Genomic DNA, 15,897 nt, shown 5'->3' on the forward strand with positions numbered 1-15,897 from the left:
GATTATAAGGATTCTGATCTCTTGTTAGCTGAATTTTGCTTTAGTCATCTGTCACTGCCTGTTAGCTTACATTCCTAAACTTGAGTAGCATATATTTCTGAATTCAGCACATTGTGAAGATTGCAATCTGCAGCTTGGAATAGTTTCTGTATTCCTTTCTGTCTCTTGTGCAAAGAGGTTTTAGTGTTCTGTTTGTTTGTCCTGTGAAGGCAAGATGCTGGCTATGTGCTGAATTCTGATTTCCAGTAAAATATATCTTTGTTATTCTGTCTAGGAATCTGTAGAATTCAGAGAATTGTATATCAAGGTTGTCATCTAGGTGTGATCTCATATCCTAGTTTAATTTGTGATATGATTTATAGTTCAGCTTAGGAGCAGATCTTTATTGATCTGGAGCTAGCTGATAAGAATACTCTGAGAGCCATTTGAATATATCATCTAGTTCAATTCAGATTATTATATATGATTTACTTTCTCAGTGCTCATGGTATGATAGACATGTATCTCATATTCTTGTTTTTGTTATATTTTATCTACTGCTTTTGTTATCTCTTTAGAGGAATATGTATATATATGCTATTTATATGGCACATATTTCAACACTGATCAGCACAGGGAGAAGAAGAAGGCGAGCTAGTAGGTGAGACACGGCTACGAAGGTGAGAGGACGAGGTGCGCGCATCGCTAGTTGGGTGGGATGTTACCTTGGCGCTGAAGGCGAGGTCTGTCAGGAAGACTGAAATCTGAAACTCTGAATAGTATGCTCAGTTTGGAGGCGGGAAGAAAAGTTAGTAGAGAAGGAGCGCGTACCGATTCAATTAGGGAGATCGAGCTGTTATTGATCATCTTTGAGGATTGGACGATGGAGCTACTTAGCCTGTTGCCAACTGATGGTGTATTTTATAGTTCACTTGTTTTTATGTTTTCTCTATTATGAATGCGCGGCAAAAACCTCTATGTACTGTGTCTTAAACTCTCGTGGGGAATGAATGAAAGCAACTAGAACTAGATAACACTAGCTTACTGTTAAGAGTAGTTGGCGTAGCATTTGTTCTTGCGAGTTTTCTTCACTTTTATACCCAATTTTTCACCTCGATCTCGTGATTCTGCGTGTGCTGCGATTTCTGAATTTCTCTGAATCTTCAAGAACCTATCATGGGTATCAGAGCCGAGTTGCTCCCCGGCACAAACTGACGGGGAATCCGACTGAAGCGAGGGGTGTGCGGCGCTGTTCTCGCGTCCAACTCCTGAAGCTGCGGTTGGATTTGTCTGCGACGGTGACAGCGGGGGACTGGATTCAGGCTTAGGTTGCACGGCATGTCCGTGCGTAAAATTTCATGGTGTCAGCAACAGTTCCTCCTTGATAGGATGCTCTTTGTTGCTTCATGCATGGAGGCATTGGCCCTAGCTAAATCATCCAAAGTAATCTTCTTACTCATTTCTTTTTAAAAAAGAAATCTAAATAGAGGTAATCACTCTTATTTAAGACAAGCGTAACTTCTTCGGATTTAGGCACGAGTTAATACAATTTAAAGCTGTGGGTTTTCATCGACATGGGGATTATGAGCAATGCGTAACAGAAACTAAAGCGTGGGGCTGCATACGACAGTTTATAAAACAACATTGTATTTTATCCAAACGTCCAGATTTTTTTTAAGGACCCCAAGTTTTTAATGTTATGTTATTTTTTAGAAACCATGGTATCCCCTAAAAATCCAAAAATACTACGTATGATAACAAGGCCTTGGTTTCTTAACAAAGCCATAATAGACGTTGGCACCTCCGTTTTTTGTGAATTCTGCGTTCATCATCTAATAAATGTTATTTTTCATCTTCAAAAAGGAGCTGCATTCAGTCCTTACAAAAAAAAAAAAAAGTGCTGCATACGAGTGCTGTGCTTGTCTACTGGAATCCATGATTTTTGCAGTTCGATTGGTCTAACAATTACATAAATATACTCTATTACATTTCTTAATGTTACATGCATCACGGTAACACCAGACCATAAACATAACGGCTCATGACTGGAACGTTAACGACACGCTTCTCATTTTTGCGAAGCAATAGCACTGAAGCCCGTATTACCGAATTAACGTGGAACGCTACCAGTGTACATATATGTCACTTCAGCTGAAAGAATGACATATATTACACATTCATGAAAATAAATTTGTACACTAGGATAAGGCCTAGGGGAATACAGAAAGAAATGCTCGTTCAACAGAGGAACATTTGGCCAGTTATTTCCTAATTCGAATCCCAGGGACATCCTTTAGCCCCATTTTAAGGGCGGTTTTCCTATATATCGCTGGAGGTTTCTGCAAACCAATTGAAACACCAAATCGGTTTGCTAGGTCAGCAAGCATGGTTTTATCTCTACCTATGTCGGCCATTGAATTGTAATAACCAAGCCATGCATGGTACGCTGCTTCTTTGATGCTCATATCAACGATTTTTATCGAATCATCAACCTGCATTGCAAAATGTGAACGCACCAGATTCAGTAATGATGCAAAATAATATACATAGGCTTAAAAATCTATTTTTGGCGAGCATATAACCTTAGAAATCTGAAAGTGCAGCAAAACGAAGGAAAGTATGACGATGGCAAAATAAGTAAATCTGTGACCCTTTAGTCACTACCACATCATGGTGCAACAGTTAATAGTGAAATGAATAAAATTCTAGAAATGGTGATGTCACAAAGCAACAGAAAATGCTGTCACGGGTATATATGCAAGTATTATTCAAAAGAATTTTCATAACAATACTTAACTTTTCTGCACCAAGACACCAATGTGGAACACTCACAGTTAAATTGCATGATGAGATGGTTACAGAAGGACACAATAAGCGAGTTAAAAAAGAAAAAGAACAAAACAAGCAAAGTAAGTAATTCAGACCTTCTGTTTCATTTCCTGCTGAATTTCTGGTGCTTGATACTTCTCTATTGGGAGGTCACTTATTTCATTCAAGAAATACTCTTCCCAAGGGGCAAGCAAAAGAATTCCTCTGCCACATTTACCTTCTTTCCCGGTCCTTCCAAGCCGATGGATATAATGCTCTCTATCTGGAGGAACACCAACCTAATCAAACAACCATGTCCGTCAGAGCTGCAATCGAGAAAGAATAGAGCAACTACAATCAAGAGTTAAGCAAATAAAGTAATATTGTCTTAAACTTTCTTCAACTATATTAACCATGGAAAAAATTCCCACCTGAATCACTAAGGTGACATCTGGATAATTCACTCCACGAGTGGAAACGTCTGACGTTACAAGAATTAAGCGATTAGAGTCTCGGAACTCTTCAGATATGCGAGTTCTATAAAGCTGAGGTTTTCTTGAATGAATTTCTCTGACATTTAACTTCAAATCTCGAAGCATGATATACATAAATTCAGTCACCATGGCAGTTGTGCAGAAAACAATCACCTGGTATTAGAAGATTATTAGTAAAACAACACAATGAAGTTCTTACAGGAACCTTACTGGTTGGTCGAGGGAAAGGGGGTGGGGGACCTTATAATCGACTTCACGATCAATATGCTCTTGAAGTAGGTGATGAACCATATGAAAATGCAGCTCATGTGGTACCACAAGATACAACTGCTGAACCTAAGCTCAACAACAGGAGGTAGCAATGGATTAACAAGCGACAAAAGTTATTTTCATAACAGAGAATAGAAAAGGGGGTTAAGAGAGAACCACGATATTCTTAGGATAACATAGGACCACAGTATTCTAATTAGGACCATAGAATCTTAAGCTAGAAATGATTTAGGAATACAGCTCATGTTGCCGCGAAAAGTATACAAATGCATCAAATATTAAAATGGTCAAAACAATAATGGGGGATATGGCTCAGAACATCTATGTGGATATTAAAATATATTATGAGGATGGTAAAAGGTGCAAAAAATTGAGTAGAAAGTAGGGCACCTTAGTTGGAGTTTCAACAGCTCCCAGGCCCACTGTATCAACAAAAACATGATCCCTCTTTAAAACTAGCTGTGAAACCCTTCGAACCTGTCATTTACAAATGACAACCAGTGCTCCCAGTTTCAGATTCCTGGTTATTCAAAAATATAGTACAGCATAGACAAAGACATACAACAAAAATACTGGTGACATGAGTGATGCTGATTATACTACCTCTTTTGGAATGGTGGCTGAAAATAGCAATGTTTGTCTTTGACGTGGCAAGCTATCAACAATCTTTTCTATGTCTTTACGAAAACCCAAATCTAGCAAATGATCAGCTTCATCCAACACAAGCAATTTCAATCCCATCAAGCGGACAGAGAATGATGATTTGTTTTCAATGTGATCCAGCAGTCTGCCTGGTGTTGCGATTAAAATCTGGAAGGAAAAAAACACAGAAAACATAGGTCAGGCTAAAAGTTAGTAGTACTACTTTCATCTTCAGTTGGTCAATAAATGTGACAAACCTGGCATGGATCAGACTCTAAACGTCTCTGATCAAGCTTGAATCTAGTACCACCAATAAGAGATTGAACACCAATTCCTTCATGGTACTTCAACAAGACATTTGCCTCAGCTGTAAGCTGGATGGCAAGCTCTCTTGTAGGGCAGAGGACAAGAGCAAATATTGGAGACACTCGATGATTTGTATTGCTCTTCATAGCATTCAAGACTGATTCAATTGCAGGAAGCTGTTTATCAATCCATTTTGAATTAATTGGTTGAAGGACAAGAACACCGAAAGGAAACAAATATATCATAAATTATTGCGAGTGAACATTACCAGAAAAGCTGCACTTTTGCCAGTTCCAGTTTTGGCCTTGACTAGAACATCTTTACCTGCTTATATAGAGTAGTGAGTAAGGACCGACTTGACCGTATACTTATGCTTCATAGAAAATGCTCCCTCCAGTCACAAAAGAATGTCATTTTAGACATCGACACGGTCACCAATACACTACTTTGACTACTAATTACTACTACAAAATGTTCGCAAAATATAGCAAAGTCAAAGTTATAATATTTTGAAACTACACTCTTCAAGACAAATCTAGCTATACCATTTTCAAAAGTTCAATCAAAATATTGAAAAAATTATTGATGGTCAAAGTTTAAACATGTTGACTGCACGCAACCCAAAACGGCACTCTTTTGTGATCGGAGTATCTCAATGTACAAACACAGATTAGACAACCCGACTTCTAGTGAGCTGTACATGCATAAGATCAGGATTAACATCAACTTCAGCTATACAAACAATTTCCTAATTTCACGAAGTTCATTCTTTCCCTCTTTCTTCTGGAAAAAAAAGCCTAAAGAAAGTAAACTAAAATATTATACCTTCAAGACATATAGGAAGAGCTGCCTCTTGCACCACAGTTGTTTGTACATATCCAGCATTAGTAAGCGCTTTGACTGTCAGAGGGGAGATACCACACTCATTAAATCTGAAGATAAAGAAACAACAAACTAGTTGGTTAGATGGATAGTAGCAAAAGGTAAATTCAGTATTCACCAATCATTCATTAATCTCGAGTCAAAAGGACAAGTATCATGATGTGTGGTGACTAATAATTGAGTATTATCCCCACTCTTTGTATTATGGTTAATTCTTGTGGTCACAGATCAGTGTCAGGATAAAAAAACTGCAGAAAGACCGATAAGCAATTTCATACAATACAATCTACACATTTCAACATTATCTTGTTGCTTTACCTAAATTTCATGAACAACCATACAGATACCACTTTCTATGAAGTTGCTAGGCTCCAGAACAAATTAACCAATAGCATACGAGGAAATAAATTACAATCAGAGATGATTGTGAGAGTGTACCTTTTATTGGTAAGCAAAGATTCACCCCTCGTCTCGTAACGCCTCCTATCAGTACCCAAAACCTCCCTGTTTTTTATCTCCTCTCGCAGCTCTCGGATTCTACCAGCGAGATCACTGTTTTCCTCCTCATAAGACTTGAGCACCCGCCTTTCCTTCTTCATATCGCAGTTCCTCAGAGCAGCACTGCTCCATCTCCTCCTGATGGCACTTGTCTCCCTCAATTCATCACTATCTGAATCCTCTTCACTTGAAGCTCCAAACTTTCCGAACTTAAGATCCCTCTTTGCAGTAGATGTGCCCTCCTCATCCTCATCCGATGAATCCGGCCTCCATTTCCTGCCGAATCGCCTCGCAACCGAGTACAACCTCTCCTGATTAAACAGAGCCATTGCTGGTTCCTCCCATCTATTCCCAACCTCAGCAAGTCCTCTAGCACCCAATGGCATCAGCGCAGCACCCGACTGCCAACTCGCCGAGCATGGAGACATCGCCGAGTAACACCTCTCCGGACCAAATAAACTGAGAGATGCCGAACTCCAGTGCGACCACCAGGGCGCCACAGTCCGGTACTCTCTCCTCGGATTGAACGCGGCCAAGCTTGGCCCCTTTCCGCCGGCTCCAACCTCCCTCCGAGCCCTCGGTTGCTCTAGAGCCAGCTCATCCCAATCCTTCCAGTTCCCCTCTCCCCGGGGCTTCCCTGAGTCCAAATGCTGCCGCCGGTCACCCGAAGTGATCCTAGTCGGCGGCCGCTTGGCTCGGCGGAGAGGCCCGTCGTCCTCGTTCCAGAGGTCCTCGGCGCCGGGCTTGCGGAAGCGGTCGGCGAGGGCGCGGATGTGGGCGCGCGACGAGGTGGGCCCCTCACCCGGGGGAGCGGTCGGGTCGGTGCCGGGGAGGCGCGAGGCCCGGATCTCGGAGCGTAGGCGGGCGAGGTAGAGCTGCTTCTCGTGGTGGAGGAGGCCGCGCTGCTTCTGCCGCGCCAGCTTCTCGTGCATGCGCTTGTACTGCCACTTGGACAGCCCGCCCGGGAACGTGCGTGGCCCGCCCCCCATTGCCGGCGGGAGAAGAGAAGGCGGCGGCGTGTAGGGTTTATCGCGATCGCTGCTCTGGGTTTTGACGGCGAAAGCAAAATCACAGCTTCCGCCTTCCAGAGTGGAAGTTTCCGCCTCCGTGTGCGGCTTACGGACTCAGCTCCTGTAGGCGCAGGCGCGGCGCATTGCTTCCGTTGCTCGCGGTCGCAGCAGATCTCTCATCGATTTCCGTGCGCGGCGGAGGGGAGAGATGGCGGAGAGGAAGCGGGTGCTCGTGACGGGGTGCTCCGGCTACCTGGGACAGCACCTCCTCGCCGCGCTGGCCTCCGCCGCCGACCACTCCTCGACGCGCTCCCCTCCCTCCGCGCCTTCCGCGCCGATCTCCGCTCCGGCGACGGACTCAATTCCATCTCCACGTCATTCGGTCAGGTACGGCTCCGCTTTCTAACCGCAGCTCGTGCAGTGGCGTCCTTCCTCTCCCATTTCGTCCAACACTTGGTTACAATGGCTAGGTGCCCCATTTCGTCCAAAACCTTTGCAAAATCTCAAGGGAAAATGCGACGCACCTGCAAAATCTCAAGGGAAAATCGTGTGAAGAGAGAATGTGAGATTGATTCCTGTGCGTGTGCGTGCACTTTGGTGTAGGCAGCCATTTTCTCAAGCCCCCTTCTGTGGCTCCGCCTTCCAGGATTACTTGGTTTTAGGGGCCTTAGTGCTCTACCCATCTGTCCAGACGATACCTACTGATCGCTTGCCTTTTCTTTACATGAATTAGCACATTGCATAGTTTTCCTCTAACTGGGAATGACAACCTTTACAAGTTCAGCCACACGAAATTGTGAACTGCGCCGCGATCTCAGTTCCTCGGGCCTGCGAAATGGATCCAGCTGCTGCTATGGCCACCAATGTGCCTTCTTCACTTGTCAATTGGTTGCTGAGCTTTGGGAATGGCAACTCTCTTTTGATTCATCTCTCAACAGATCAAGGTAGTACTTGATGTAACTATGTAATATGATGCAATGCAAACCATTGTTTGTGGTACATCCTATCCTGCAGTGTACAATTAAATATGACTCTCCTGTACTAACAGTTTATGAGGGGGTGAAATCCTTCTACAAAGAGGAGGATGATACATTGCCAATTAACATGTACGTAAAATCTAAAGTTGCTGCAGATAAGTTCATTGTTGAAAAATGCTCAAACTATGCAATCTTGAGAAGCAGCATTATTTATGGGCCACAAACAATATCTCCTGTGACAAAATCTCTTCCCATTCAGGTAAGATGAATTTAAGGCAGGTGAAACTCTTGTTGCTAGTGCTTTAGAATTGAAATTGTTAACTGAATATATATGCTGAAACTCCAAGCTAGCAGAGTGGTGTCTAAGTAAAAAGTACCTGTCATTTGGATGCAGTGGATGGATAGTGTTCTTTCACAAGGCCAAGAAGTTGAGTTCTTTAATGATGAATTCTGCTGCCCTGTTTATGTCAAAGATATGGTGGATGTAATACTGTCTTTAACAATAACTTGGTTATCAGGTGTGAGGTCAACACGTAGAAATTTTATGGAACCCAATCACTATATCTATAACAACACTTTCTAGAACATATTCCACATGCTTAACATTTTGTTATCCTCGTAATAAATGCTTTCTATTTTCCTGTTTATCAGTTGCATGGTGACTGACATCAAAGCACATGATGCAGATGGTAAAAAAATTCTGGTACTTTTGAATGTCGGTGGACCGGATAGGCTATCAAGATTGCAGATGGCTGAGTCTGTTTCTGATGTTAGTGGATACAACAACACTATAATCAAATCTGTGTCTGCATTGTTGGCATTAATCTTCTCTCTTTCCTGGAGTGTAGCATAGAAGCCCACATGTCTGCCTGTTAACATGCCTGGACTATTTCTAGACATAGTTCTTTAGTTCACTATGCAATTTAACAAGCATGATTTTGAGACACAAGTTGGCCTTAAACTTTACAACTGAAATAATTCATTTTGTTTTATGTATTTCGGGTTACATCGATTTCCAACCTGAGCATTGAGCTCACTTTAAGCATTGTGCATTGATATGATTCTTTACCATCATAACATCATCTAATGGCCCCATCCATTTATTACCCAGGTTAACCGGGGGGTAGCTTCTCCATCAGATATATCCATGGATATCACAAAGCTAACTCAGATGCTTGGTATCAAGCCAATCTCATTTCAAGATGGAGTCAGAGCTACACTTGATGCAGAATCCAGTACATGATACTTCCTTAACGGTCTGTTCGAGTTCCTAAGAGAGCTGTTTGAATCGAGATTCGGAAGTGTGATTAGAACCATATTTTGTTTGCAAAATTGCAGCAATGGTCAATTCTGTTGATTCTATGTGAAAGATGTCATTTTGTACTCATCAAACACCAATGTCATCGGTATTACTGCTTGGTTGTACCATTCTGAGTGAAAAAAAATGGCATTTATTTTATATTTATTTTTCAGAAGTTTGTAACTGCATTGTACTATGTATACTGTTATGAGTTGCCAACTACCATTAATGAAGAATCTTTAACCTTACGTATGTTGTTGTTTCATAATTTTAAGATATATTGCTATCCAGGTTAACTGAAAACTTACTATATACCCAATGAGTGGTTTTAACCATACCTTGGTGAGTTAGTGTTTTATATTGCAAATAACTCTAAATTAGATTAGTGGTTTTAGCCATACCTTGGTGAGTTAGTGTTTTATATTGCAAATAACTCTAAATTAGATTAAACATATGGTTTGGCAATGCATAATATGGGCCCAGGCGACACTAGATGCCGTATTCACACGACCATGTCCATGAGAGGGGCATTATGCTTGTGGCAGAAGCAACATGGTTTGACTCAAACCCTTGTCTTGTAGGGTGACCTATTGGCAAAGCTAAGTACTACTCCAGTCTCCAGTGCTAATCAGGCTTCCACAGCTGTATATGAGACCTACATTTAGCACCTGTGGTATGATTAAATTGCGTTGTTTTTTATCGCACTGCAGGAAATAAGGGGGAGATGGGAGAATCACGTGAGCTTAAACCTTATACTAGCAAAAGTTGGTACACCAACTTTTTGGTGAAATTCTACCAGAACAAGCTGCCTCCACTTTGCAGAGATCAGCGCCATATAAAAACTGTGTCAGAGGCTCTAATGCTCTATCACTCATACATACATGCATATATATACATACGCAGCATAGATTCGACCAGTGAAAGTTTGAACTCTTATACTTGCAGTTTAACCATGTTTGCTTCTATCACTATCAATACAAGAGTACTCATTTTCTGCACTTCTTGGCAGGTTTACCTGGATACGGACACGGGTGTCGGAATCCGATTTAGATTCGGGTGTACGATTCGGTAAAGAAAATTTGGACACGCAAAATACAGTTCGGAATCTAACACGGGTGTCGGAATCCAACTCGGATTAGGTGTCCGATTCGGTAAAAAAAAGATGGATACGGGTGTCCAGGTAACAATGGACATGTAGCGTATCATAGGTGCTTTTCGTGAGTTCCTGTAGCAAGGTTGTATGTGCTACAGATATTTGTCACATCATCAAAGCATGAGGTGCACATTGCATCACTGGATGTCCTTTCCAGGTTAAGCATACATATCAAGTCAGTGTATGGTTCTTAGAATTCCAGCCAGTCTCCAGCTAAAGCAGCAATTGCTCATCAAGGGTACTAGATTGGTTGCTTGATATTAAATTGCCATTAATCCTGCCTTGCTTGATATTAAATTGTCATTAATCCTGCCTGTAATGAGAGGCAGGATTAATGAATATGGGCAGTCACACAGATTGGTGCAGAGACACATCAATTAACAATCCAGCACGTCAAATGAAAGCCTACATGGTACTGTCAGGTATCTTTTTTTTTTCTTTTGTTACGAAATCTGATGAAGCTTTACATTGACTTTACTGGACAGTAGAAATATAAAATTGTAACTAGTGTCTCCTCAGCCAGTTTGTAGTCAGTAATCTTAAGCTGCCCATTCTTTTGTACTCCAACCTTTGCTGGTGATTGGAATTTAGAATAGTCTTGGATTTGTCATCTTGACTTGCCTTCAATTCTAGAAATGAGAAATATGCATCTGGAGTAAGATCGCAAGGATAATAGCACCCTAAATCTCTTTAAGTAATGTTACTAGATGCTCATAACTTTAAGCCTCTCCTTATATTCGACATTTCTTCCTTGCCCCTGATGTCTTACCTGATGTTAGATTACGGAGCACCAGTTTTGTGTTTGGATTTCCTCCAGAGGTGGGGCCTGATTCGTCGGTAGGGAGACTAATGGTGTTAACTACCCTTCGTTGACAGTCTGATCCCAAGGCTGTTTTTGGGTGAGAGGGCAGCAGAAGCCATCTCATTTTCCAATGAACCCTGTTGAGATGGCTTGTAACTGCAACCAAAGTCTGCTTGCTTGATCAGGCTAACATTATATAGTAGCATATAGGAAATTCATGACGCAACACAACCAAGATTGTCAATAACCTTTGTTCAGCACTTCAGCCTAGGCATTGTTTATGCAGCATGAGTTTCATGAATCTTTCTATATAGGTCTTGAGAAAAGATAATAAAGTTTTCTACTGCAAGATCTCTTCAGAAAACCTTGACAGCTGAAAAAAAAAACTAGTGCGAGTCCATATACAAACCAAAGAGGGGACACGTACTTCCAAATTACCTAACCAACGTAATTTAGACATGCCAAAGCTGGTCTGGTTGCTGGGATGGCAGTATGGCACTGCATGTTTGCTATGTTTTTCCCCACTTCATCATAGGTTCCATATCCAACTCCAGCTGCTAAATACACTTAAAAAAAGAAATCGAAAATTAGTGGGCCTCATGTGTGAAATTTTCAGTGAACCAAATATATCATCATCTATCCAAAGTAAATGGATGGAGGTTCAGTTTGAGCTCTATTTCTTGTTACCCGTCTCTTCCCCACAGGAGTATGATATGTACCCCGGCTAAATCAATATTAATACCCTCCATCCTTGCCTCCCAAATCCCTCTCTCTCTCTCTCTCTCTCTCTCTCTCTCTCTCTCATATGCCATGAGGAGGTTCTTCCAGCGCTTGCTCCCTTGCATCCTCCTCCTGCTTTTTGTGATGTCACACTTGCTAGGCTCAAGCCTTGGCTTGAGAACATCGAGAGAAGAAGCAACGAATGAGTTGAGAGGCCATGAGCTCCCTCCAACGAAATCTCCTTCTCAAGAGGTGGGCGACGACGACGATGCCAGTAAGTATGCTGTTTCAAGAAGAATGGTTCCTCAAGGACCAAACCCTCTCCACAACAGATGAGCATATGCTGCTGGTATGGTCATCAACTAGCTAGCCCCTCTGCAGGTGTAGCACCATTCACCAATACCTTTTTCCTCTCTGTTTAGCTGGAGTTTATGATACAGATGCATGCATGTTGAATACTACCGCTGTAATGTATTTTGTTGCATTATTAGACTCTGTATATAGATAAGATACTAGTAAGTTGTAAAAGTTGTGGTGCTGTAGCTTAAGCACATGCATTTACATGTCGCTATAGCTTGTTTGTTAGACAGAGATTTCAGACAGCTCGGCTTTCGCATAAGAAAGGTTGAGTGGACACGGCGATGTGCCGTGCCGTGCCGATGGTTGCTTCTCTCAAGCACGGCGTATCCATCTCAGTTGGGTGTCATCTTGTGGTGGTTGAAGGGCTTCCATCTGCGGGAAACAGAAGATTTCCGTCGGATGGAATGGAAGCATGAAAGAAGCTTATGAATGAAATGGAATACAAATCAGGCTGTCAGTACATTTTGAGAGGTTCGTTGGGAGCAAGCTTGATCGATTGTTGTGTGGGCTAATTTGGACAGGCATAAGGGAGAAATGGTGAGGAAATAAAGTAGTAAGCTGTATAGGTCAGCATCTCCGGCCCGGAGGACGCGCTGATTAGACAGTGATTAGGTGCGAGTAAAGTTTTTTTTAAGGTGTTTTTGTTGCCCCAGCAGGTGATTCTGGATCGATCATTGATATGGTCGGCGCAAACATGTTTTTGATAACACTAGCACACAGGACTAGTCGTACGTAGTACTCCATATGTTGCTTATTTATAGATAGTCTTGAAGAAAGAGTACCTTATGCAGTAAAATTGGTGGTTTACGTCGCGGTGAAGGTGAGAGATTGGCCAAATCTAACATGGATTGGAGTGTTTAATTTAGCAAAGAAAATTTAGATACACAAAATACAACTTAAATCTGATACCGACGCGTGAGAATCTAACTCGGAACAAGACGTAGATTCGGTAAAAAAGAAAAGAAAGGGCAGCTGCTGTTAGAGAGAGAGAGAGAGAGATTGGTCAAAGCACGAGATCCAAGGTAGATACTCAATGGCGAGGATCAACAGCCATCTTTTAGACTAGAGTATTGGGAGGAGGTACGAGGGAAAAAGTTTACCAGAGTATCTAGAGCATTAGATCAAAAAGCAGCATCCACAGGCAGAGGCAATGCAGCATGCTCAACCATCAGCTTGCCTCCTCTCTGGCTCTGTCTTTCCAAGAAGCATTAGTTCTTGTACGTCCACATCCACCGGCACCAACACAAACACAAAGCAGCACTCAAGGCCATCACATCTGAGAGGCCAAGGCATCGACATTGATGGGTGGTTGCACGGTCTAGGCAGGTGCCACTGCCTGCCTGGTGCCTGCCTTGTGCCCTGATGAAACAAAGGATTCTCTGATGCACAAGCAGAAGCAATTAACATGCTGTTGTCACCCAGTGCTGCTGTCCCTGACGATAGTGATCGCTTCATCCACCAACATCCCTGACGATACATGACGAATTCATGTCAGCACATACTGTCATCTCATCATGAGCATACCAGCTCTCAGGGCATCCCTGACGATACATGATGAATTCATGTCAGCAGATACACTGTCATCTCATCATGAGTATGTTATCTCTTTTTTTTTTCAACACACTTCTCACAAGATTTTGTCCTTAATTTCCATACCTTACAATATTTAAAGTTCTCTCTTATTTTCTCTCATTTAAAAGCTAACTCTCCAAAATTTCCCTAAACGTCAGCTTCTCTATCTCACCCACTTCTCTTCTCTCTATATACCATAATAATAAAAACTAACTACTATCTACAAGCACGGGAGGTTTGCTGAGTTTCAGACTCTCACCATTATAGCCTGCGTCATTCCTTACTCTGTGGCAATTCGTAAAATCATGTAAAAGTTACTGCTTTACCATGGACAGAAAAAAGGATGGCTACCAGAAATGACACTTGCGCTCCATGTTATGAAATTTCATGGCAGGCATGCTCACTGAAATCAGCCCTCTATGTTGGCATCTTTATGCATAACAATCACAAGGAAAATTACATCGATCAGAAGATCTTTGCTACCCACAGCTAGTAACATAGAAGAATCTCCAAATCTGTTTCATACACGATTGGGAAAGAAATAGAGAGCATGGAACATACATTGTCTATATTTATCCGGGTGCACCAACACAGACCCACAGCAAAAAAAGGATCAGAAAATTAAATTCTTGTATGGACAATGTTTAGCATACATGAACTCACATGAACGGTCAACCTGTCAATTTTTAGATCTCTTGCAACATTAAATCAAGAGGCTTTCAAAAATAGTATTATGGTGCTATCTACCGTCAATAGCTTATTTCCTTTCTACAAATACCCAGAATTTCACGTGTATGGAATCCTGAAATGCACTGTTTTTGAAGAGCCTAATCAACTATTGTTTTGAGGTATCTGAGGCATATTGCATTTGATCAAATAGTTTTGGAGAGGGCTCATATATCATTACACAACCGAATAGTTTTTCTCTTGTGAGCTACACAATCGAGCGGTTGAGAAAATTACTTTTTACGAGTAGTAAAGCAAATGGGACAATGCCATTTACATTTGCAAATTGGAAGAAATCAGGCCAGCAGCAGCAAGTCGACAAATCCCAACAATTTCTTATACATGCAACAAAGTAACCTTAAATTTGGTGATTTGATCAGATAACCCCTGCCGGAGGATAAATTGATGGTACAGCAATTTGGTAATACAAGTAAACAAGTGATATTGATCCCCAATTTTTTTCATAGCATTAACACAAGTTGCAACTGGTGAACATAGTGACACATTCCATTCAATTCAAACAACAGGGTCACACAAGATATTCACAGGCACGGACACAGAACAAGACAGATTGCTGCCCTAGAAAAAAAGAGGGAAAGAACAAGCAACGAAAAAAGCACACGATTTTATTTGGTGACGAAGGAAGGCGAGAGATGACGACACCATACTTGGCGAACAAGAAGAGGGGTATAGCTATCGCAGTAGGGAGCAAGCCATTGAATTCATACGGGCGGTAGGGGCGGCTGCTTCAGGTCCTGGTCCTCCTTGCCGTCGGCGGCGGGAAGGGCAAGGCCGACGGGGTTAGCAGCCTCGTGGTGGGAGGCGGGGGCGGAGAGGATGAGGGGGCGGCCCTTGGCTTCCTCCTCCTCCTCCTCGTCGTCGTCTTGGGTGGAGAGGTTGATGCAGGAGCAGCGCTCGAGGGAGGCGAAGAAGGCGGAGGTGACGCTCGCCCCCACCCAGGTCGCCCAGCTCTCCATGGCCGTCGCCGATCTGCTAGGGTTTGGTGGCGAGGGGGGAGAGCTTGGGACGGTCAAGCCAAACGCGGTGAGCAGACGGCGACAGGAGGGCAACAAGGGAAGACAGCAACTACCACTTGCACACCAGGCCTGGCCGGTTGCCTCACGCTGATTTTTTATTTATAATTTTTTTCTAAAATTCTTTCCCTCGTTGGATTAACTAAATTACATTAACGTCCTAAAATAAATTACTTTAAAACTAATCATAACTCCAATAATATATAATTAAACTTAATCGTGCGACTATAAATTTAGTTATCCATATTTACTATTGGCACATGTAAATATATAACATCATTTATAGCCTGACTCGATCTGCATCTACTCATATAGACGTATCTATTTGTTAATGTCAAAAAATCATCTTTATACGAGTAACCAA

The 15,897-nt window shown here is 42.1% G+C and overlaps 3 protein-coding genes across 3 annotated transcripts; 1 reads left to right on the top strand and 2 right to left on the bottom strand.

Annotated features, from left to right (window-relative positions):
• Positions 1 to 1,963: 1,963 nt before the first annotated feature.
• On the bottom strand, positions 1,964 to 7,017 carry LOC133920152 (DEAD-box ATP-dependent RNA helicase 48-like). Its single transcript, XM_062364826.1, has 10 exons — positions 5,820 to 7,017; positions 5,325 to 5,431; positions 4,768 to 4,823; positions 4,451 to 4,675; positions 4,155 to 4,361; positions 3,942 to 4,028; positions 3,522 to 3,617; positions 3,219 to 3,434; positions 2,904 to 3,086; positions 1,964 to 2,471 (listed from the first exon to the last, which is right to left on the bottom strand). The coding sequence occupies exons 1-10, from the start codon at positions 6,866 to 6,868 to the stop codon at positions 2,241 to 2,243; spliced, it is 2,457 nt and encodes an 818-aa protein (XP_062220810.1). The 5' UTR covers positions 6,869 to 7,017; the 3' UTR covers positions 1,964 to 2,240.
• Positions 6,953 to 9,414, top strand: LOC133920153 (uncharacterized). Its single transcript, XM_062364827.1, is given in 5 exon segments — positions 6,953 to 7,173; positions 7,176 to 7,276; positions 7,674 to 7,833; positions 7,938 to 8,125; positions 8,978 to 9,414. Coding segments are annotated over 5 exon segments (657 nt in total). The 5' UTR covers positions 6,953 to 7,097; the 3' UTR covers positions 9,110 to 9,414.
• Positions 9,415 to 14,943: 5,529 nt separating this feature from the next.
• On the bottom strand, positions 14,944 to 15,611 carry LOC133920156 (uncharacterized). The gene has a single exon (XM_062364831.1). The coding sequence runs from the start codon at positions 15,474 to 15,476 to the stop codon at positions 15,222 to 15,224; it is 255 nt and encodes an 84-aa protein (XP_062220815.1). The 5' UTR covers positions 15,477 to 15,611; the 3' UTR covers positions 14,944 to 15,221.
• Positions 15,612 to 15,897: the final 286 nt, after the last annotated feature.

This window comes from Phragmites australis, chromosome 5 (genome assembly GCF_958298935.1).
Source record: "Phragmites australis chromosome 5, lpPhrAust1.1, whole genome shotgun sequence".
NCBI classification, from domain to species: Eukaryota; Viridiplantae; Streptophyta; class Magnoliopsida; order Poales; family Poaceae; genus Phragmites; species Phragmites australis.

What these genes read in the sequence shown, in the direction of transcription:
- LOC133920156 (XM_062364831.1), bottom strand. Translation starts at nt 15,476, where the DNA reads ATGGAGAGCTGGGCGACCTGGGTGGGGGCGAGCGTCACCTCCGCCTTC.
- LOC133920152 (XM_062364826.1), bottom strand. Translation starts at nt 6,868, where the DNA reads ATGGGGGGCGGGCCACGCACGTTCCCGGGCGGGCTGTCCAAGTGGCAG. An exon ending in TCTTTGCTTACCAATAAAAG is followed by an intron (nt 5,432 to 5,819) that starts GTACACTCTCAC and finishes CTTTATCTTCAG; the next exon opens with ATTTAATGAGTGTGGTATCT. An exon ending in GCAAAAGTGCAGCTTTTCTG is followed by an intron (nt 4,676 to 4,767) that starts GTAATGTTCACT and finishes ATTGATAAACAG; the next exon opens with CTTCCTGCAATTGAATCAGT.